General features: G+C 45.2%; 1 protein-coding gene across 1 annotated transcript in view; it reads left to right on the top strand.

Annotated features, from left to right (window-relative positions):
* Positions 1 to 22,093, top strand: part of LRP1B (LDL receptor related protein 1B) — a 796,682-nt gene that overhangs the window by 345,352 nt on the left and 429,237 nt on the right. The window contains exon 7 of the mRNA XM_066621533.1: positions 12,576 to 12,738. Coding sequence (XP_066477630.1) covers positions 12,576 to 12,738 — 163 coding nt within the window. The remainder of the gene's footprint in view (positions 1 to 12,575; positions 12,739 to 22,093) is intronic.

The following is a 22,093-nucleotide window of genomic DNA, read 5'->3' as shown; positions in this document are numbered from 1 at the left end:
TCTGCAGTTGTCCTCAGAATGAATGGATGTTGGGTTGAAGGAAGGTTGTGCTTTATAATACATCAGGCAAAATGAACTATGATTTCATCGATAACAGGATTGTGTGAATATTATTTTCCGTCCTGGGCCGAGGATGCTACTAGGTCATTTTTCTGCAAGCAAATACCAGCAGCCCCACCATGAAAGAGAAAATAAAATTCACAGCTCTCATGTCAGAGTGGAGCAATTTCACATTAACTGATGTGCAGCTTCTCGAACGGTATAAGATCTGCCAAAAAAGAACTGTCTTCACATGTAACAAACAACACAAACCAGATCTCCCTTGATAATTGGATGTGTGCCAGTAATATTGCTTGTGCAAACCTGAGCTGTGTTGAGATTCAAAACCTGGGAATGGAGATAGGATATGGCTGTAGCCGCGATCACTGTACCCCCCCAGGCCTGATCCACACCTCCCTCCCCGCCTCATAACGCCTCCCCCCACTCCCAGCTGCCAGCCAATAGAGTGCCTAGCTGTTCTAGAAAGTGTTACCAAAAGAGCCTGGTTTAGGGCGCAATCCAAACTGCACCCTATGCCAGCCCAAGTCCCTTGGGCTGGCCTAGGAGTGTCACAAACATGCCATATAGAACGTTTGTGCCTCCTCGAGGGGGAGCCAGGCCAGTGCTCCAAGAAGCGCCAGCCTGTGGAGGTGGACAAAAGCCTCTGCTCTGGCTTCCCCTTAGCCGCCTGTGTCAGCCCGCCTGCACCGACACAAGCGGAAAAGGTAGGTGTGGGGGCGGGAAGGAGGAGGGAACAAGGCGTTCCTGGGCAGGTGGAGGGTGGGCATTGGACAACCCTGGGGGCGGGTGGGCAGGGGGCAGGAGGCAGGGCTGGGATCCGGCAGTTATGCCGGATCCCAACTCCTGTTCCCGGGGAGAACAGAATGGCTTTCAGCCACTCCACTCTCCTCAGACTTGAGCCACCTCCAGAGGTGGGGCAAGTCCGAGGAGACCCATTGTGGCCAGCAGCCCTTACGCAGGGGTAAAAGTTTCCCCTTACCTCTGGCTGAGCCGCTTCTGCTCACAATCCTGGCTTGCCTGTTCCAGCGCAGGTTAGGATTGTGTCCTTAGTTGTTTAGGGCAGTGTTTCTCAAACTGTGTGTCCAATGGTTCTCACTAGGTGGTTCTCACTAGGTGGGTCGTGAGCCAATTTCAGGTGGGTCCCTATTCATTTCAATATTTTATTTTTAATCCATTAGACTTGATGCTACCATAGCATGTGACTGCAGATGTTACAGACCTATACTTTTAACAGACTACTATGTATATGCTTTTAACAATGATAGTAAACAGGACTTACTCCTGGGTAAGTGTAGGTAGGATTGCAGCCTAGGATTGTTAAAAATTTCCCTGCTTGATGATGTCACTTCCGGTCATGACATCACTTCCAGTGGGCCCCAACAAGATTATTTTTCTAAAAAGTGGGTCCCAATGCAAAATGTGTGAGAACCACTGGTTTAGGGGAATTAGTATACCTGCTGTATTGGGACACCGGAACCTTAAGACTGGTTGCAAACCAACATTCCGCAGAAATTCCTTTTACTTAAAGAAGAGACTGAGAGAAATATTCCAATAAATCAGGGGTGCTCACACTTTTTGGCTCGAGAGCTACTTTGAAACCCAGCAAGGCCCGGAGATCTACCAGAGTTTTTTTTACAATGTTCACGCCATCATAACATATAACATTTATGTGTACAATGTATGTTGGTTTACCTTGAGCCCCACTGAGTATAACAGGACTTACTCCTGAGTAGACATGCCTAGGATTAGGCTGTGAGGCTGCAATCCTAGCCACACTTACCTGGGAGTAAGCCCCATTGAGTACAATGGGCCTTACTCCCGGCGTTTCCTTCCAGAGGCACCTGAAGGGGGGGGTCGGCACTCCGTGATCTACTCATTTTGCCTCGCGATCTACCGGTAGATCGCGATCCACCTATTGAGCACCCCTGCAATAAATGATTACAGCTTTATTAAAAGGGACACAAAATAGATATCCAAAAGAATTAATAAAGGACTGTTGTAATGCTCTAACCAGAGTGTCCTATAGTGGTGAGTGCAGTGTCATGCAAGTGTATTTGGTGCATCCAAAGAAATCAGAAAGAGGGGAATGGTAGGGAAGGATTTCAGGAATCCCTGCTCTGCCATCCCCAGCTGCTAGCTAAAGATGGGGACAGAAGAGAAAAGGGAGGGGGGGGTGAGAGAAAAGAAAAGAGTTCAAAGTGCAAGAGATAGCTACCTGTCTGGTTTATGAGCAGCAGTTTCTGTGAGCAGCATGTTTGGACACTCTGGAGAGTGACCAATTCTTTGGACACTCAGGGAGTAACCCCGTGTTTGGGCACTCAGGAGAGTGACTATTTGCTAGTCAAACCTTCTTAGTATTTAAGGATATTGAAAAGTTGTTTAGGTGGAAGTAGAATGTTTGGGGATAAATGTGTGACTTGGGGTGTTTGCTTTTAATGTATCAGTAGGTAACTTGGGTATGAATGAAATTCCTCTTAATCAAACAGGATACAGGTAAACAGGGCTAGTAGTGTCAGCTAAAATACAGATTAGCCCCTCTGGTGCCAGGGGATGTCTGGTAACTTAAAGTGAGGTTTACCTAAATTATTGCAAAATACAGTTATAATCCAATATAAATTAGTGCAAAATACAGGTATAATCCAATGTTTTGGTACAAAATACAGAAGTTCCTGGAATTGCATTCAGGAAAGCAAACACAAACTGTAGATACAATAGAAAAATGACAGATTACTGAGTTTCATTCAGCTAGAGACACAAAGTAGGATTATCAATTTCCTTCTAGGATGTGTGATTGTGAGGGGAGGAGAAGGAATGCGAAGTGTCTGTGCTTGACCAAAGTGGAAATGAGGCCTGTAGACCACTGTTTTCTGGGAGAATAGTTCATTTTGCCTGCTGGCATCCATATATGAAGGTCTGTAAGATGTTTCTGGTTGTCAAAGTAGCATAACCAGAAATGCAATAAAAATGGGGAGGCATTTTTTCATAACAAAGTCACAGGCCTCTGACTGGCGGCAGCAGGTCTGAACCTGCTTTACAACCAGCATGATGATCCTTCACACTGATGCAATGTGCCTTACAGAACTTCTACAATTATGTGCATGCCTATCCCACCAAGTAGTAGTTGGCTTAGGATTTGGCTATAAGAGATAGTTATGGTGTTTAAAACAAAACCATTTGATGACTAGATTGACAACTGAGAAATTTTCCGTTTTATCATGTTTTATAAACATTTTCCCAGTGTTATCATGTTTTATCAGATTTTATCATGTTAATATGTTATGAACAAAAGTTAGCATTTTCAAGTTTTAATCTTTGTATACTTTGCGATTCCCCAATAATTCCAGCTACTAATATGCAAAAGGTGTATTCAAATTGGGCAGGTTGAATCTGACTCTGACTTGAGCATTAAGTGAGTATAATTTACATGATCAGAACACAATTTAGTGTGTCATCTTGGGACTCTAAAAGCACCCTTAGCAACTTTTTAAAAAATGCAAGTTAATTAGTCTATACATAATTGGTGTCTAAATTTGCATTTTAGACCTGTGAGGTAATAGCTATCAATGTATCTTTATCGGTTGATACAAAAATGTGTTTGAATAGTGGGGGGTGAGGATAAAAGAATATCCCAAAAGCTTTATTAAACTACGTAGATTGGAATCAATGTGCCTGACAACTATAGGGCTGCACAACTCAACCAAGTTTAATGTCTTTTATTTCTTTGGTGAGAGAAAAACACTGCAGAGATTAAAAGCTTATTCATTAAAAATACATCTGGTAGTTAAGTAGGCTTTTAATGTACTTAGAAAAAAGTGTAGAGTGTGCTTTTTAGGCTGAAGCAAACTTTGGCATTTCATTATAAGTTTCCTATCTAGAAAGCAATATGTCATTTATAATTCACAAGCAGACTGCCCAGTGCAAACACAATAAGACAGCCAAAAGATACGGGAGTGCAAGATATCTTTCAACACACCAAGTACACAACTCACGTTTGTAGCTGTCAAATACAGTCGATTAAAGAATTTCAAAGCTGTTAAAACAAAATATAATATATTGCCTTATAATATATTGTTCAACTCAGACTAACCACTTGTCCAGGCACATCCCCCTCCCCCAAGAAGGACATGAGACAGAGGCTTGGAATGATTGTAATTTATTGAATTAATAACAAACTGCAGCAGGGAAAAATAAGCTAGTAAAAACCCCAAAGTGTGCTGGCTACTAAGAGTTTGGGGGAGAACAGCACTAGCTGTTTACTCCCCCCCAGACCTCAAGGACATGACATCCTGGCTCCAGGCATCATCCAGACAGGGTTAACCTATCCCAGCCAACCCCAAGAGGTCAAGACAGCTGGCCAGCTCTGACCTGCACAGGCTAAGCTGTGAGCTGGCCCTTGCTTTACCAGCCAGGGGGCTCACCAGGCAGCCTCACCATATCAGAAATGACATCATCAAGCAGAAAGTGACATTAAGGTGCTAATGGCCACTTTGTTCGCAAGTAGGAACTCATCAGCTGCAAATGACAGAAGAGAAAATATGCAAATCTTGATCATATTTTAAAGATATGAAACAACCCAATTATCACATGGGCTGCCCTTTCAGCAGTGCTTCTTCTGCTACAGTGTCACCTTGTAGCTGAACAGCCAAGAAGTGCTCCACAAACTGATGCCCTGGCAGAAGTGGCACTGCTGAAAGGGTGGCTCTGGAAGAGCCCAATTATAATGGGGGATAGATCAGTGGCGTAGCTAGGTCTTTTGACACCCGGGGCCCATAAATTTTTGTCACCCCATATGACATCATTCATTCATTCACATTTTTATACTACCCTTCCTCTAAGCAGCTCAGGATTTGAAATGAATAATAATAATGGCCAGAAAATAAATGCAGTGAATATTTCCCCACAAGCAATGGATGGAATTCTCATCAAATGGTATATAACATGATGGTATTATTCCTAAAAGCCATAATTTCCAGAATTTTGGTCACTAGAGTGTTACCCCCTCCCCCCAAGAATTTCTAATTCAGCCATTTTCAACCACTGTGCCGTGGCACACTGGTGTGCCACGAGTGGTCCACAGGTGTGCCACAGGAATTTGGGGGAAGGTCATTTATTAATAGGGCCAATGGGAGATGTGAGACCCCACTGGCAGCATGGTGTGCCTTGTCAATTGTCAAAAACCTGGTGGTGTGCTTTGACCATTTTAGTGCCTTGTCAGTGTGCTGTGAGATGGAAAAGGTTGAAAATCACTAATTGACCTCTTTTGAGTTAAGGCAGGGGTTCTCAAACTTTTAACACTGGGACCCACTTTTTAGAATGACAATCTGTCCAGGACCCACTGGTAGTGCTGTCATGGCTGGAAGTGACATAATCAAACACAATAAAATAAATAAGGGAAGCCAGCCCTGTTCCACCAAGTGAATCCTCTCTGTAGCCTGCCTGCAAGAACACCCCCCACAAAAATGTCAGTGAGATTTTCAGCCCTCCCCAGTGCCCTGTTCAGTGTAAATTTTTATATTTCAAGCATAGCACTATCAGGACCCACCTGGCTTTACAGGTCTAAAAACAAATAAAATGGACCTTATCAGCAGCCTGTTTTATTCTTTGTGGGGTGCTGCCTTCAGGAGCATTTGTTGAGCTCCACTTTCATCAGATGGGGACCATGCAGCCAGCCTTGCATTCCCCTTTGCCTGACTTGACCAGCAGCCAAAGTACATTTGCTTACTCGCAAGTAAACGCAACCGTTTGGTTTACTTTCGCTTTCCATAGAGCTCAATACATTTGTTTGCTTGGAGGGAGGGACTTCCTTCTTGCATGTTTTTGGGGGGCTGCTTTCATTAGATAGGAACCATTCTGGTGTCGTTGGATTCCTCTCAGCGTTCACAAGTAAACGCGCTATATGGCTCAGTTTCATTTTCCATAGGGTTTCATGCATTTTTTGGTTTCTGGTTTTTTGGACATAACTTTTGTTGGAAGAGAGATATTTTAATCCAGTTTTCTGCACTGCATTTCGTGGAAATTTCGCATCCAACGGTTTATAGCATGATGGGGTTATTCCAAACCTCCACAATGTTAGCAATGTTGGGGCATTTGTGGTGTCACCCCCCCCCAAGGTTGGTACCCAGGGCAGACCACCCCCTGCCTCCGCTAGCTACACCACTGGGATAGATAAAGAGCTTCGGGGGCTATATGCGGCCCATGGGCCTTATGTTTGACACCCATGATCTAGAGTAGCAGTTGTCAAACTCAGAGCCACTCAGTAACATAAGAACATAAGAACAGCCCCACTGGATCAGGCCATAGGCCCATCTAGTCCAGCTTCCTGTATCTCACAGCGGCCCACCAAATGCCCCAGGGAGCACACCAGATAACAAGAGACCTCATCCTGGTGCCCTCCCCTACATCTGGCATTCTGACTTAACCCATTTCTAAAATCAGGAGGTTGCGCATACACATCATGGCTTGTACCCCATAATGGATTGTTCCTCCAGAAACTCGTCCAATCCCCTTTTAAAGGTGTCTAGGCTAGACGCCAGCACCACATCCTGTGGCAAGGAGTTCCACAGACCGACCACACGCTGAGTAAAGAAATATTTTCTTTTGTCTGTCCTAACCCGCCCAACACTCAATTTTAGTGGATGTCCCCTGGTTCTGGTATTATGTGAGAGTGTAAAGAGCATCTCCCTATCCACTCTGTCCATTCCCTGCATAATTTTGTATGTGTCAATCATGCCCCCCCTCAAGCGTCTCTTTTCTAGGCTGAAGAGGCCCAAACGCCGTAGCCTTTCCTCATAAGGAAGGTGCCCCAGCCCCGTAATCATCTTAGTTGCTCTCTTTTGCACCTCTTCCATTTCCACTATGTCTTTTTTGAGATGCGGCGACCAGAACTGGACACAATACTCCAGGTGTGGCCTTACCATAGATTTGCACAACGGCATTATAATACTAGCCGTTTTGTTCTCCATACCCTTCCTAATGATCCTAAGCATGGAATTGGCCTTCTTCACTGCCACCGCACATTGGGTCGACACTTTTATCGACCTGTCCACCACCACCCCAAGATCTCTCTCCTGATCTGTCACAGACAGCTCAGAACCCATCAGCCTATATCTAAAGTTTTGATTTTTTCCCCAATGTGCATGACTTTACACTTACTGACATTGAAGCGCATCTGCCATTTTGCTGCCCATTCTGCCAGTCTGGAGAGATCCTTCTGGAGCTCCTCACAATCACTTCTGGTCTTCACCACTCGGAAAAGTTTGGTGTCGTCTGCAAACTTAGCCACTTCACTGCTCAACCCTGTCTCCAGGTCATTTATGAAGAGGTTGAAAAGCACCGGTCCCAGGACAGATCCTTGGGGCACACCGCTTTTCACTTCTCTCCATTGTGAAAATTGCCCATTGACACCCACTCTCTGCTTCCTGGCCTCCAACCAGTTCTCAATCCACGAGAGGACCTGTCCTCTAATTCCCTGATTGTGGAGTTTTTTCAGTAGCCTTTGGTGAGGGACCGTGTCAAACGCCTTCTGAAAGTCCAGATATATAATGTCCACGGGTTCTCCCGCATCCACATGCCTGTTAACCTTTTCAAAGAATTCTATAAGGTTCGTGAGGCAAGACTTACCCTTACAGAAGCCATGCTGACTCTCCCTCAGCAAGGCCTGTTCGTCTATGTGTTTTGAGATCCTATCTTTGATGAGGCATTCCACCATCTTACCCAGTATGGATGTTAGGCTGACCGGCCTATAGTTTCCCGGGTCCCCCCTCTTTCCCTTTTTAAAAATAGGCGTGACATTTGCTATCCTCCAATCTTCTGGCACCGTGGCCGTTTTGAGGGACAAGTTGCATACCTTAGTCAAGAGATCTGCAACTTCATTCTTCAATTCCTTAATAACCCTTGGGTGGATGCCATCAGGGCCCGGTGACTTATTGATCTTTAATTTATCAATGAGGTCTGAAACATCTTCTCTTTTAACCTCTATCTGACTTAACTCTTCGGTTAGGAGGGGCTGTTCGGGCAGCGGTATCTGCCCGAGGTCTTCTGCCGTGAAGACAGATGCAAAGAACTCATTTAATTTCTCTGCCATCTCTAAGTCTCCTTTTATCTCCCCTTTCCCTCCCTCACCATCCAGAGGGCCAACCGCTTCTCTGGCAGGTTTCCTGCTTCTAACATATTTGAAGAAGCTTTTATTATTCCCCTTAATGTTGCTGGCCATGCGTTCCTCATAGTCTCTCTTGGCCTCCCATATAACCTTCTTACATTTCTTTTGCCAAAGTTTATGTTCCTTTTTATTCTCCTCGTTAGGGCAAGACTTCCATTTACGGAAGGAAGCTTCCTTGCCCTTCACAGCCTCTCTAACTTGGCTGGTTAGCCATGCGGGCACCCTCCTGGATTTAGTGGAACCCTTCTTTCTTTGCGGTATACACCTCTGCTGGGCCTCTATTACTGTTGTTTTAAGCAGCCTCCATGCACTCTGGAGAGATTGGACTCTTTTTACCTTTCCTTTCAACCTCCTTCTAACCAGCCTCCTCATTTGAGGGAAGTCCGCCCGTCGGAAGTCAAGGGTTTTTGTTAGAGATTTGCCTGGTATTCTTCCCCCAATGTGCACGTCAAAACGGATCGCAGCATGATCACTGTTCCCCAATGGCTCAGTAACGTTTATATCTCTAACCAGGTCCTGCGTACCGCACAATATTAAATCCAGAGTCACCTGTCCTCTGGTGGGCTCCGTGACTAGCTGATCTAAGCCACAGTCATTTAGCACGTCAAGAAATCCGGTTTCCTTATCGTGACCAGAACACAAATTGACCCAGTCAATATGAGGATAATTGAAGTCCCCCATGATTACAACCCTGTCCCTCCTTGTCACCTCCCTGATCTGTTTCCTCATTTCAAGGTCCCCATCAGATTTCTGGTCTGGAGGACAATAGCACGCCCCCAGTATTACATCGCTGCACAAGCCTGGTAATTTAACCCACAGAGATTCTACGGTGGAGTCGGACCCACCTTCAATCTCTACTTTGCTGGATTCTATCCCTTCCTTAACATAAAGGGCCACCCCACCTCCAACACGCCCCTGCCTGTCCCTCCTGTAGAGTTTATAGCCCGGGATTGCAGTATCCCACTGATTCTCCGCATTCCACCAGGTTTCCGTTATGCCCACTATGTCAATATTTTCCCTTGTCACCAGACATTCCAGTTCTCCCACCTTTGCTCGTAGACTTCGGGCATTCGCATAAAAGCATTTATACACGGAATGCCCCAGGATGGGCTGCTTATTCGCTCCTTTGTCCCCGCATCCTCTCATTGTGCCAAACCGTCTATCACATCCCATCACGCTACCTTTCCCAATTTCTTCTCCTACCCTGCCTTTGTCTTGTTGTTCTCTAACCTCCCCATCCTCATCCCATAGGGATGAGGAGTCCCGAACCGGATGCCCCTCGGCTCCTGTCGGCCTTCCCCCAGGGATCAGTTTAAAAGCTGCTCTGCCACCTTTTTAATGTTATGCGCCAGCAGTCTGGTTCCATTCTGATTCAAATGGAGCCCGTCCCTCTTGTACAGGCCCCGCTTGTCCCAAAACGTTCCCCAGTGCCTAACGAATCTAAACCCCTCCTCCCTACACCACCGTCTCATCCATGCATTGAGACCCCTGATCTCCGCCTGCCTAGCTGGCCCTGCGCGTGGAACAGGTAGCACTTCAGAGAACGCTACCTTTAAGGTCCTGGCTTTCAGCTTCCTGCCTAAAAGCCTAAATTTGGCCTCCAGGACCTCCCAGCTACACTTGCCCACGTCGTTGGTGCCGACATGCACCACAGCCGCTACCTCTCCCCCAGCACTGTCTACTAGCCTGTCTAGACGAGAAGTGATGTCCACAACCTTCGCACCAGGCAGGCACATCACCATGCGGTCCTCACATCCGTCGCAAACCCCCCTCTCTATGTTTCTAATAATCGAATCCCCCACTACAAGAAGCCCCCGACCCCCCTCCCACCGAGGAGTATCCCAAGTGCGCTCGGATACGGCCCATTCCCTGGAGAAGGGATCCCCCCTAGGGGATTGTTTCCCTCCTCTCCAGGATGACGTCCTCCAGTCCCGAGACTTCCCACCCGGGCAGCCGAGGAGCTGCACGCCTGAGGTTGGGACGAAGCCTGATTGTCCCTGGAAGTCTCCCCACGGTCCTCCTCTGGCTGCCTGCGCTTCTCCAGGTCGGCTACCAAGGCTTCAAGGGAGCGGACGCGTTCCCTGAGAGCCTGGAGCTCCTTGCACCGAGGACACACCCATGACTTATGCCCCAGAGGCATATAATCATACATGTGGCACTCGATGCAGAACACTGGATAGCCCCCACCCTGCTGCTGGCTGTCTGACTGCATAGCTTTGTTGTTGTTGTTGTTGTTTTATTTAGGGGTCCTTTTAAAAACCGTACACTGGATAGCAGCCCTTTTCTCAAGGGAAGAGGAAGGGCAGTGTATGGGGCCCTGGCCTCCTCGCCCTGCTGCTGAACTCGCCCAGATGCTAAACTCTTGTGCCTTACCTGGCACTTAGTTCCCAGAGGCACTTGGTTCCCAGAGGCCACACGCATCTGCAGAGAGCCTCACGCGATGGCCCGCCTAGCTTTATACTCCTGGCTGGCTCCTCCTCCCTCCTTCCTTCCTGATTGAAAGGGGGCTGGCCCATTTGTGGGCCACGTAACAGAAAAGTGGTTCCCATTTGGGCTGGAGCTTACCATTCTCCCAGGTTGCTGCTTGACTTCTACTAAGATTGGGGGACAGGGACACTCTGGGCAGTTGTGTCTGCTGGCCGGCATCCCAGCGGGCTGTGCAACAGGATGTCTAGGCAGATGCAACTGCCTCCGATCTCAGTAAAAGTCATGCGATGACCCAGTAGAATGGTAAGCTCCAGTCATGGGGTGGAAGAGTTACTCCAAACCCCAGATCTGGCCCCCCCAGGCCAGAGTTTGGACAGCCCTGATCTAGAGCATGACTTGTTTCATCATGGGTTTGGCTCAGAATTAAGCAGTCTGAAGAGCAAATATTTTCGTTTATTGAACTTAATCCTGAATTGAGGTTGGATGGAGTGGGTTTGTTCATACTAACAAATGCTAGAATATTGTTTGATAAAATAGAAAAAAGAAGGTTTATCTTCCAAACATAAGCATATGTATACTTATGGAAAAGATGTGGATAGGAAGATGGAGATGTGAAATTGTCTACAACTTTACAGGTATATCATCAGTTCTATATATAATGTTCAACTGGAGATTTCTGCATGTTTTGCAGTTCTCACCTTAGTAAACAAAACTAACAGCCCAATCTTATTGGATTGCCCCAACAGTGGAATGCATGCTCCACTGAATCCTAGCCTCCTTCCCTGACCTGATCTACCTTCACACATTATCTCTGGTAAAGGTCCGAGTTGTCCCATGGTGGCTGCTGTGGCTTACTTTGGGGCACAGAAACAAATGTCCCCTTACCCTGAGATCTTCAGCCAGGGATGGCCAAATCCATTGCAACTTGACTCAAGTCAAATCACGAGTCTCCGCCCCCCACAACTCAACTCAAAAATGAGTCCTAACGAGGGCATTTTCCCAGTCACTGAGTTGCCTTTTCACGACTTTTCGTCTCAAGTCTCAAGTCTTTTTGATACACGTGCCAGGCGCGGGAGAAAAACAGGGCTGCTGTTGGGCTTTATGTGTCAGAGTTCTCTTTAAACTCACCCCAGCTATCTCATCCCCTCTGTAAACAAGGCAAGAAGGGTGGGATGAACTGCGAGAGAGTGGGGACAGAAGCAGCAAGAGGGAAGAGGGGCATGCACAGCAGCTACGAGGCTTATCAGGAAGACCCAGATCCTTGGCAGCTCTACTCAGAAGTAGTCCCACTGCAGCCGGTCATTCAATGGGGCTTCCTTCCCTCCCCCAAAGTAACAACGGAACTCACAGCAGCCATTTGATTGGAAAGTGTGATTGCTACAAACTTTCGTATTGTTCCTTCCTATCAGAGATGGGAAAGATAACCCACTCCTGCCTCTCCCCACTCAGATTGAAAAGCAAACATTAACCCCTCCCTGCCTCCTGGCTGGAACCTCCTTGCTGCTTGCTCAGTCTGAATAATGGCCCCACGGCGTTCTGTGAATGGAGCACCTGGTCACCGCTGGAAAACTTCTATTGTTACTATTATTATGGTAACAAACTGTGAAAGTATTATGGTTTGGGTGGTGTAGTCACAGTTATCCCAAATACAACATGTCATTTGCACCTGGAATTCCTCCCACTTACATCAATATTAAAAATGGTAACTATAACTTTTTTGTTGCAAAAAAAATATGGTAACAATAACTTCTTCTTTTGTATTTTACTCCGGCTATATTTTACTATTAATAGAATTTATATTTTTATTTATTTGCCATGAAATTCATGGACAGCTTGAACCTGTTCAAATGTAGTTCTGTGGTGTTTCATCCACATACAGTTCCTCCTATGGAAGTAGTATGACTAATGGTAACTATTTTCACTGTGACAGATATACAGCACATGGCAGTTGACTGGCTGACTGGAAATTTTTACTTTGTGGATCGGATGAGTGACACCATCTTTGCGTGCAACTACAATGGAACTGTGTGCATCACCCTGATTGATCTAGACCTTCATAACCCCATGGCGGTAGCTGTGGATCCAAGTTCAGGGTAAGATTTTCAGTATTATGAAACATTTGATGTATATTTGCATGCCAAGGACAATAAAATCAGCATATCTATGATTTAGTTTAGTGTACGTATATTCAGAGTCTCCATACAGAATGATTTCCTAAGAGGCAATGAAAAGCACCTCAGACTTCAGTACCTGCTTACCTGAGAATAGTACTAGTTACCTAAAGTAACGCACATACACGTACGTTTTGGGAAACTATATTTCCAGTTATACAGATCGCTGTTTGTCTTTGTACATATCATAAGAGAGAGAAGACGACAAAAAAAAGAATATTTAACAGCCTGGGTCCAAAGAATTTGGCAATTAGTTTGATTTACCTAACGTGGCTGTGGACTTACATGTCTTAAACAGTAGACTTCCTTTTCATGCTACATGACAAAGCACTTTACAAATCTTAAGGGACTCTTAAAAGAAGTTTTGGTATGATTCTGGGGGTGCTCTGCTATTAAAATGGAAAATGTAAAGAACCCCACTGGACAAGTTGAAGGCCTTGGAAATGCGTAGACTAGCCTTCTGGATCTCGACCAACACTTCTGCTTCTGACATCACAGTTCTCATGGGTAAGCTAAAGTCTGTTGCAGGAAGGAGAAGATGAAAATGAATGTGATTTTTGCTGCTCAGTTGCTGGTTGGTTGTTATGCTCTAGAACAGTGGTTGTGACCCACCAGCTCATGTAAAGCTTCCCCTGTCCTTTTAAGGGGTGGGGGAAGGAAAGAGGCAGGATCGCGTTGCGAACAGGGGGTGTTTGTACTTACTGTGAAGGGCTGCACAGGGCTCCCCACACCTCCTGTAGCTTGCAGCAGCCCTCAGTAAGTACAAACACCCCCCTTCACCCCCTTAGTGATGTGATCCTGAGGATCGTGTCACTGCCCTTGCCCCCTCCCTCTCCAAGACTTATCTCGGGAGTTTTATACCCAAGATGTTTGACAACCTCTGCTGCAGAAGGGTGCTTTGTGCAATCCTGCACACACTTATTCAGAAGTAAACACCATTGAGTTCAATGAGACTGATAGCCCAATACCATCCCTTCTTCATGCTATACCATACAGGTGTGCCATGGAGGTACACACTGCAGGTATGATGGAGGGGGCAATCTGGAAGCCTGTGAGATATAAGGGAAAATAATTTTCCTTACCTCTGCACAGTCCCATTATGGTTTATAGGTCTTCTTAGACCTATGCCAGTGATATAGCTGGTGTACTGGTGTACATCCAGGGAGGGTCAAGGGGTGGGGAGGGCTGAAAATTCAGGAATAGGATCTGGTATGCATGACTGCTATTGGATCCACCCCATCCATCCCCCAACATGCCCTCCATTCCTCCTCCAAAACGCTGTGCTAGTCCCCCATCCCTGCTCATTGCTCACCCCCACTGCCAACATAACTCCTCTGGCAGTAGCTGGCTCTCCAGTGGAGTGCATCTGGCAGCCCCATTTTGCCACTCATTGGAGCTGGTAAGTCAGCAAGAAAGGCAGGAGGGTAAGGGAGAGAGGGGGTGGATCTGATGGGGGTGGGGAGGCTGCTGGAGATTACGGACCCTGCAATGGATCCAGCAGTGATGGCACATGCTCAATCACATCCCCCTTTCCTTCAGCCTCTCTGCCCTCTTTCTCTCCTTGGACTTGGGTTAGTGCACTAGCACAGGTCTGAAGAGACCCATTGCGGGTTGGGAGGCTTAAAGAGGTGTAAGAGGATTTAAATCCCCTTTCGCCTCTGAAGCCTCCTGATCTCCCCCCCCCCCCACTGGCTACAGTGCACCCATTTTTGATGTGGCTGCACCAGTGGGGGAGAATGAATAGGGCTGGGTTCTAAGATGCTCCCCTGCAGCTGCGTTAGAGTCAGTTACAAATATTCTCGGTTTTTATAAACACATTTGTCAAGATTTTGTAACTGATCTGTACAAGTACCTTTACGAAAATGGAAAAGGCAGATTGAAATAACATAACATGTTAAGAAACATTTGTGTGGTCAGCCAGATATCTTCCATTTGAATCAAAGCAGCAGTAGGAGGCACGTAATATGTAAGTGGTGTGAGTGCCTGAATTTTGAAGTGGCAATTTTGTCCTTATCCTTTTATTAGTCTGTAGACAGTGAATTCTGTAGCGGCTGGTGGAACACATCTTACAAAGCCATAAGACTCCATTCAGAAAAGATGAAAATATTTTCTTCAGAAACAGCTTGTCATCCATATGCGGACTTTTGTCACTCTTTACTTAACGTCTGATTGAATATTAAGATGAATCATCACAATGGGTTCAATTTTGACAAGAACAGCTTGCAAGTGAACTTTGGAAAGGAAACTCTGTGATATAATTCTTGAATAGAGCTGCATTTGTGCTTTCAACAGATGGCAAATTTGACTTGATCTGACTAGAGTAATGTTTCAGAAGAAATTAGGAAGAGAAGTTGTATTTAAACTGATTTGTTTAGTAATTCTCTTAAGAAAGAATAGGAAATTTTCAGATGGTTCAGCATGCTTTTCTAGTATTTTTACTTACATGATCGGTCTGGCTTTCACTTGCTGAATTATAAGATAGTAATTTTTATTTGTCAGTGTTGAATTATTTCTCTTTGAGAGTTTTTGGATTCAGTCAAAACAGTACAGGACAATACACCACAATGCACCACAGACTTGAACAGAAGAAAATATAGCTCAAAGTGTTATATTGAGGGCTAAATCACTTTACACTGAAAGCATAATGTGTCCCAGTGGGGTGCGTGTGTGTGTGTGGGTGTGTGTGTTTTAAATAGCAGCTGGGAAGGGGATTTGTGAAATGGAAAACCATAGCAGGGTGGTTGTGGGGGCTTTAGGATTTTGACCCTGTAGCAGTTCCGCTTCCAATCACACCTGTGTGTTATTTTAAACAAAAAAAGTTTCAATTAAAATTCAATTAAAAGTAATGGAAGATTTTTTTTTTCTCTATTTAAAATGGCATGTGGAAGTGGCAGTGGATAGGGGAACTGCGGGGGCAGCAAAATCTAGAGACTTCCTATCACAGAACCTGTGTCTCCCTCCCATTTTGGACTGTCTCTGCCCCCCCCCCCATTTTGGGGAAAAAATAGGATGGAGCGTCATTTTTCATCATTCATTCATCTTTTCAAGTGTGGGTATGTTCATACAACTCATGATGTTTCTCAAACTGTGGGTTGTGACCTGACCCAGTGAACCCATATGTTGGATTGCGATGTGATGCCCCTTGTAGTGCCGCAATGCCTTACTGGGAGCCTTTGGAGGCCTCTTCTGGGTCACACCAGGCCAGCAAGTTACTCTATTGGCCTCCATGGGCCATAGAGTGTCCCACAGACATGACAAGAATCAACTTCTGGTTTGACTGGAAGTCACTGCCAAGCAGTATTTTGGGGCCCATGGAGGCCAATGGACTGGGTTGCTAGCACAGTGCAACTCAGAAGTGGCCTCTGGTGGCTCCCAAAAGCCACTGAGGTCCTTAAGGAGCATTGTGTCGTAACTCACCACGGATGTAAAGGTGGTTGCATCACTAAAAAGTTGGGGAACCGCTGATCTATTTAATGGTGATAGGGACTTTCACAATTCTAAAAGCATTTTATGAATTTTGCTGTTCAAAGAGGAAAAAAGCAAAAAAAAAAAAAAAAGAGTGTGATGTTCAAGATCTTTGATATGTGTAAAGTAGCTCTTTGAGTCCTGTCTATTTCATCATAATTATTATAGTCCCAATGTTAAGGTGCAGAAGTGAAATAGATAAGCACCTCAAATTGTATTACATTGTCACTTCTCTCATGGTTCCTTTCTTAACCTTTTCTCTCTCTCTTTAAAAGTTCTTATTTTCAGTCTGCATCCTTTATTACCTAAGTTCAAAGTAGAATTTCTGTATGTATTGAGTTATTGTGTCTTTACTTGTTTCATAATGATATTGGCTTTATTTATTTCTTTATTAGATTTTTAATAAAATTTCATCATAAGAGTGCATCGCAAGTGGAGCATGAAATGAATGTGGTATATAAATATGTGCATAACACTTTATTAAAGTTGCCCACATTTATCAGCCTTGTACATATAATTACAAAATATGTACACTTTTATATTTAGCAAGCTAAACTGGATATTTCAATAAGGTATTATATATGAACTCTTACAAGAGCCTGTATATGCATCCAAGTCCGTTGTCATGTTTATATTCATAGTAAACTATGTTTAGCAAATATATTTGTTATTCTTAGTAAAGAATGTGGCAAGAAATGAATCTCCTCTTTAAGGCTACTGTACACCACCTAGGAAATTCAACTGCTAGACTTAGGGCGATATCCTAACCCCTTTCCAGCACCGACATAAGGGCAATGCAGCTCCGTGGTAAAGTAACAAACATTCCCTTACCTTGAGGAGGCCTCCGTGAGTGAGACCCAACTGCAGCATGCAGCACACGTCCCATTGGCACCACTATGCCAGTGCTGGAAAGCACTGACATAAGGGTAACCCCCTTACCCTTGGGATTGCGCAATTAATGGGATTGCACAATTAATAGAAAATAAATTATTTTGGACTCATGGACAACTGCAGTGATTCCCAAACTGTGTGCTGCGGCACTTTCACAGAGGCACCACACAGCCTCTTCTTTCTGGCTCACCAGAAAGCTGCTCACTGGAGCTGCACTGGTGCTGGAAAGTTGGGTAGGATTGGGCCCTTAGACTGCAGTTCTATACACAATGCAAAAATCATGTGAGATCTTACACAAGCCCACTGCCATGGACGAAGGGCACTTTGGCAACAGTATGTTCGGGAACCACTGGACTACTGAATGAAACCGAAGATAGTGTGTGAATCTGCATATACTGTATGTCTAAATAGATGCAAAAGAAACTTGATTCCCAGAGTGTACAGGCAGACAACAAAACCGCACTTATATGTGCATACATTAAAGTAAAAAAAATGTTAAGATGTGTATAATTGCTATGGTAGTACTAATAACTATACAATTATACAATAATTAGCTTGTGGGTTTTTTTGGACTGGTAATGTGTGAATGACAAAAAATGCCAGACAAATATGCATAAGTGTGATTGTTCATGTGGGTACACAAGTGCTACTATTAATACTGGTATTCATTTGAGTAACTGTAAAATACAATGCAACTCTCAGAATCAAATTAAGCTTTCACATTTCTTAGGGCTTGCGTCCGGCAGCCCACAGCCTGTGCAGCTCTTTTAAAGATTGGGGGAAGTAGTACACCAAGCTCAAGTCAAGTGCAGGAATATTTTTATTCCCAGCATGCAAAGTAAACAGGCATAAAGTGCACAAATAAAATAGAGTAAAATTAAACTTACGGACTTTGTGGAATGGTGTGGGGGTATGGTTGAGGGTTGAGCGAATGTTGGGTTAGCGTAGGGAGGTTCTATTAGGGGTGCAGGGTGCTAATTGTCCAAGATGTGTCAGTCATCCGCCAATGGAGGGGCACTCCCAGGTTGTTGCCGAAGTTCACAGCTAGCAATAATCAACCTGGGAGAGAGATACTTTCTCACTGCAGAGATAGCATATTCGGGATGGCGGAAGATGGGCCTAGCCTTTGCATCTTGGGTTGTGACCAAGTTCTCGCCATGGAGGGCAGGTACTGGCCTTGGCTGTTACACCCCACCCCCAGAACTTGGGCACAGAACAAGGGGGCCAGGCTCCCAAAGAGGCCAAAGGGTATATCAGCTCCATGTCACAACATCTTCTTACAACTGGAGAGGTTGGATCTTCTTGGCCTTGCCATTTGACTTCTGTAGGCATCAGTTATCCCCACACGGCATTGTGAATGTCAGCGCCTATTCAGGCAACAAAACAGTTGCAGCAGCAATAAAAAGCACATACAGATAAAAGTTAGGCTGCAGCAAGTGGTGGATCACACCACAGATTACAGATTTGCTTCCACCATCCTCCCATGCTTTAGAGCCTTGCAAGGGCTGAGGAAAGGATTGATTCATCTCCCAGGTGGCGGATCTTGGAACTTGCCTATATAGTGCCTCTACACTGTGCTTCACAACACTCTGTTTGTCAGGAATGTACAGGCAGCATTCCTGTTGGTTCAAGGCATACATGACTCCACTGCCCAGGCAAGCATGTCTAGGGCAAGCCGATTCCGTAAAACAGCTGTCGTCATGCTGGTCATTCCACCTTCTAAAGCTTGGGCAAGGGCTGTGGTGTGCAGCCTCCATGGCTAGTCCAAAAATATTCACTTTGTATATGATGGTGGTTATACCACTCCCTGGCAGGAGGCCCCAAGCATATTGGGAGCCCTGTGGAAAATGCTTCTCTCCCACCTAACCTTTAAGGCTTAGTAACTGCTCATGTTGGGGCTTTCCAGAGTGCGCACATACCAGTGGGGACCCCATAATAGCCCAAGGGAGCACCTCCCTATTCGGGGCAGCCAGCATCTCCCAATTTGAGGGCAGCCAGGGCCAGGCCTTTTCCCCATAAATCCAATAGCTCCCATCGGGGGCACCCCAGTTAATGCCTGGCCGCCACTTCCAGTTGGTGCCAATCAATTAGCTGCTTGGCGGTCGTGTGGACCACTGGGAAGCAGAGAGGTATGTGGGGGCGTGGGGGTGGGAAGGAGGCAGGGGGAGGCTAGGAAGAGGGCAGGGAGGAGGTGTACCAGGGGAGGGAGTGGGGTGGGAGGGAGGCCGAACTTGAGCCTCTGTGTTGGGTTCGCCGACCAATGCAGAGGCTCTTTATTCTATGGCGACTAAAGGGTTGCCGTAGAATCAAGTAGCCCCGTTGTGGGGCTACTCACCTTACCCAGGGGAAGGGGACAAAAGTCCCCTTCTCCCAAGGTGCCACCGGTGCTGCCAGGTTAGCACTCAGAATGCAGCGGGCAGTCCTGCGCTCCGAGCCGCATAGGATTGGGCTGCCCAACTCTATCTTGGCTGCAGGAAATATAGTGCTTGAAGCAGTTCTCAGTTTCTGAGAATTAAATGTATATAATAAATGGGTCTTTCATATTACGTTAAAGTGTTTACTGGGTTTTGCTGTATTTTCTGTCTGGTAAAAATAACCTCCATATGCATTTACCTCTGCCTTTACGGTCTTCCACTGGAAAGTAATGTGATATTTCTTTCTCTGAAAGAAGCAAGCAGTGGTTTATAATAAAGGAACAAAAAGAGAATGGCTTAAAGAAAAATAAATTTGAAAACAATTACTTGATCACTTAGACTTTATGCAGCATCCCACTCTCTTTCATTCAGATTACTTCCAAATGAGGAACACATTGCATTGTCACTTAAAGCCCAAGCCTATCCAATTCTCCAGTGTCCCAATAGGGTATGCACTGCTTCCTGTGTTGGGGAAGCAGTCACAGAGGCCTCCTCAAAGTATGGGAGCATTTGTTCCCTTACCTTGGGGCTCCATTGCAGCTGCACTGGTGCTGGAAAGTTGGGTAGGATTGTGTATAGACTGCAGTTCTATACACAATTACCTAGATTACTGTTTTGCCAGATTCCAGGCCAGGCTTTACTTAGATAATTATGCCCACTTTAAGCTAATGAGCTCCTCTTCTTTCCCCAAAAATGGCCCTAGTTCTGCCCTGCAGCACAGCTGGACCCCACCACCAGGGTAGCTCACCTGTTCAACCTGCAGAGGTCATCCTTCCTCCCCTCTCCTGCCAGCAGCTCCTCTTCTCACCATTATAGCAGCACCTTGGTCCTCAGCAGGCCTTGGGCATAGCAGTCAAGCACCAATCTCAGTGTCTCCAGCAGTCTGTTCCAGCAGTCTCCAAAGTCCATTCCCCCACTGAGCCATTCCAGTCTCACACTTTCCTCCTGCTACTACCCACACCAAACTCTCCCTTTATCAGTGCTTTTGAGCTTTTGTGCCTGAGGACCCTATGGCCTTCAAGTGGCTGCAGCTGTGCAGCGCACTCCATGCTGAATGCCCACGCCTTAACCCTTAAAGGGGCTACTGCTGACAACACATCCTAGCTCCTCGCCATATCTTCCTCGATTCCAATACAATTACCTAGGTAATCTATACGCAATTACCTAGGTGAAACCCATTGAACTCAGTGGGACTTTCTGAGTAGACATGCATGGGATTGTGCTATTAGAAATCTGTGTTATGGCCCAGTTCCCAAAGGGAAAAATGGAATTACAACCATGTGTTGTGAGAACTTATTCAGTGATGGATACATTGGGACCAAGTAACCCTGTTAGAAAATAAATTAACAATCAGGATCAAATGGTGACGCAAATCCATGTTTTACAATAATATATTGCCTCTCACTTCATCAAAGATTTTTTTTTTAACTGCCCCTGCCATCAGTTCTTTTTACTTAATAAATAGTGGGAAGGGGCCCTCCTTTTTTTTTTTCTGGGCAGAAAGTACAAACTAGAGCTGTCACCATTCATCTTCTTCCATTTTACAAATTAATCTTACTCTCATTCTGATGCCAGTGCTTGTCATGTTTCACAAGACAAATAAGCATTTTATCCTTGCAGTCATATTTATAGGTCTGAAGAACTGAATATACCTGTATTAAAAGAAACAACTGTGAACAAATAATCCATCTAATATCTTGTAAATCAATGCCTTTAAAACTGGGGGGGGGGAGAATTACTGTTTATAGTAATTTCCTTGTGGTTGTTTTAAAACAACCTTCAGATTTTAGCAGAACTAAGGAAAATACAACTGTGGTCTCAAAAACAAAATAGCCACATTAACAGGAAGAAACAATGGTTGATTGATAGATGACAACTTCCTTCTTTGAAAATTACACATTATGTGACCCTGCATTTCTTTGGCTGGGGGAAAAAAACTTCCTTTTGTATATATAAGGCTGATGGGGGGGGGAGAGAGAGAGAGGTGTTGGTAGATGTACTAGGTTGTCTGACAGCCAAGCCAGGTTTCAGCTTTACTCAACACCTGCCCTTCCAAATTTTCTCTCTCTCTCTCTGCGCATGTTGTCAATGGTCATGTTATAAAAAAAGTTCCTGTTGAAACAAGCTATCACATGTGAGTTCGACAAAGTCAAGTGGCAGTTGGTAAACCACATTTTGCATATTTCAAATTCTCTAGGATGTTATTAAGCCATCTTTTATTTGGCCTTCCTCTTAACCTTTTACCAGTACTTCTGGCATTATATGCTTGCCTGACTAGATGAGACAAGAGTTGTTCATCTTAGTGACCATTCCTTTGTTAAGGAATGCTTAATAGTCTAGAATGTTTAATAGTTCAGAGTAGATAATGATCCAATGTGGTTGGCTGGTACCTTATCATTGAGAGTTGATTGTAATTTTCTGATGGTGGTCAATATGTTTATTTGAATGATATACCCATCAGAACTTGGAAAAGTTCTCTCTCTCTCTCTCTCTCACACACACACACA

Source organism: Tiliqua scincoides, chromosome 1, assembly GCF_035046505.1.
Source record: "Tiliqua scincoides isolate rTilSci1 chromosome 1, rTilSci1.hap2, whole genome shotgun sequence".
Taxonomy (NCBI): domain Eukaryota; kingdom Metazoa; phylum Chordata; class Lepidosauria; order Squamata; family Scincidae; genus Tiliqua; species Tiliqua scincoides.
This window is presented reverse-complemented; position numbering and strand designations above follow the sequence as displayed.